At 33.1% G+C, this 1,666-nt stretch overlaps 1 protein-coding gene across 1 annotated transcript; it reads right to left on the bottom strand.

Moving 5' to 3' along the window:
• Positions 1-279: 279 nt before the first annotated feature.
• LOC142640490 (uncharacterized) lies at positions 280-1,035 on the bottom strand. The gene has a single exon (XM_075814614.1). The coding sequence runs from the start codon at positions 808-810 to the stop codon at positions 547-549; it is 264 nt and encodes an 87-aa protein (XP_075670729.1). The 5' UTR covers positions 811-1,035; the 3' UTR covers positions 280-546.
• Between the last annotated feature and the right edge of the window lie 631 nt (positions 1,036-1,666).

Raw genomic sequence — 1,666 nt, 5'->3', positions numbered from 1 at the left:
GTCATACCAAGTATATAAGTAATGGAATTTCGGTACAATCATCGTGTTCTCCATTTGCTGAACTAATCTATACAAGGCTATTAGGCATATAATCATTTACGCCAAACATAAATCTATATATTACAAATTTTTATTTCAGGAAAAGAAATAAAAAACTGATTTTTAATTCATCATTTCATTTGGAAGAGTGATAAACTTCACCCAGACGAGAAAAAGATAACGAGATTATAAAAAAAAGAAAAAGAAAAAAGAGGGAATTGATGGTGACGAGATCAGCTATTGTGAAAATATATATCTTGTTTGCTATAGAAATTTATCATTACAATTTTCCAATTTACATCCGCATTGCAAAAATCAACATCAAATTGTCACAAATTTCAAGCACAAAGCATGAGCACTATTGACTTCAGAGTACAGAATCTCCCATGCTTTGCACGAGATGTCTTGAGTGTTCTTTCACTCAACGAAGTTCCATCAGAACTCACTACTCATCACTAGCTCACTCGTATAATAGTCACCCTCTTCAACAACTGATCACTACTGCCTTCAATTGGGACCCCAACAACTCAAGTACATGACTTTCCTAAGAGACTCCTCTGACTGCTTCATTTTCTCATCTCTCAATTTGTTTGAAACCATTGCAGAAGTTGAAGAAGAAATGCTCTTGGCTTGAGTAAACGACCTCAGATTGTTCTTGGCGTGTTGCTGTGCTGATCTTATTATAAAATTCCACCTACAGATCCCTTGGTCTTTCATGGCTTCGACAACTGCAACACTCACTGCCACAATAGCTTTTCTTGTTGAACTCATTTTCCACTCTTCACAAGACTGTTGTTTGTTCTTACAATTGGTAGCAAAGAACTGTAAACTTTATGTAGCAAATAATTCTGATCTAAGAAGGATGTGTTTGATGTATCAAGCTGTGTGGAGGGGTTCACTTATATAGAGATGAGTATTTGGTAGAAGGAGCTAAAAAGTTTGGGAAAAACCAGGGGCTACAGAATTTGCCGGTGGTTTTGGGATACAGGGAAGCCAGTGGATGTTTCTCGTATATTCACTGTACTGCCCTTCTAATAGTATATAATGGCGTTAATTAGATAGGGCTTAACTTGGATTTTGATTATTTAATTTTCGATGAGACGCTCCAATTATAATGATAATGATAGCCACTTTACGTATTAACGCGCACACTGTTTTTCCTCAATAAAATGAAAAGGCGCACACCGTTTTTCAGTGTAAGCCGTAAAAACTAAAAACCATTTAAAACTTGGTGTCTGGACCAAATCAACAATGACCCAAAAGGAAAAAAAAAAAAACAATGAACAAACATCTTGTTTCAGCAAAAAAAAAAAAAAAAAAAAAAAGAAAAAAGAAAAAAGAAAAGAATGAAGGGTCTATTTTGAATATGCTTATTTTATTAAAATTGAAAATTTTTTAAGTTTTAATTTTTAAACCCACTTTATGTGTGCCCATTTCTATTTGCCCATTAGCCATCTCTACCCCATTTTACGTGTCTACATTAGAGTCCTTATTTATTTATTTTTTACCATCAAATTGCGTTTTTTTCTACAATAAATTTTTCTTCACTTGAAAACATTTTTGGAGAAATAATTATTTTGTTAGTTTTTCTCTATTTTTTTATAAGAAACTTGTAACTTTTATTATA

Source organism: Castanea sativa, chromosome 6 (genome assembly GCF_040712315.1).
Source record: "Castanea sativa cultivar Marrone di Chiusa Pesio chromosome 6, ASM4071231v1".
Taxonomy (NCBI): domain Eukaryota; kingdom Viridiplantae; phylum Streptophyta; class Magnoliopsida; order Fagales; family Fagaceae; genus Castanea; species Castanea sativa.
Note: the sequence above shows the minus strand (reverse complement) of the source record. Positions and strands in the feature narration are given on the sequence as shown.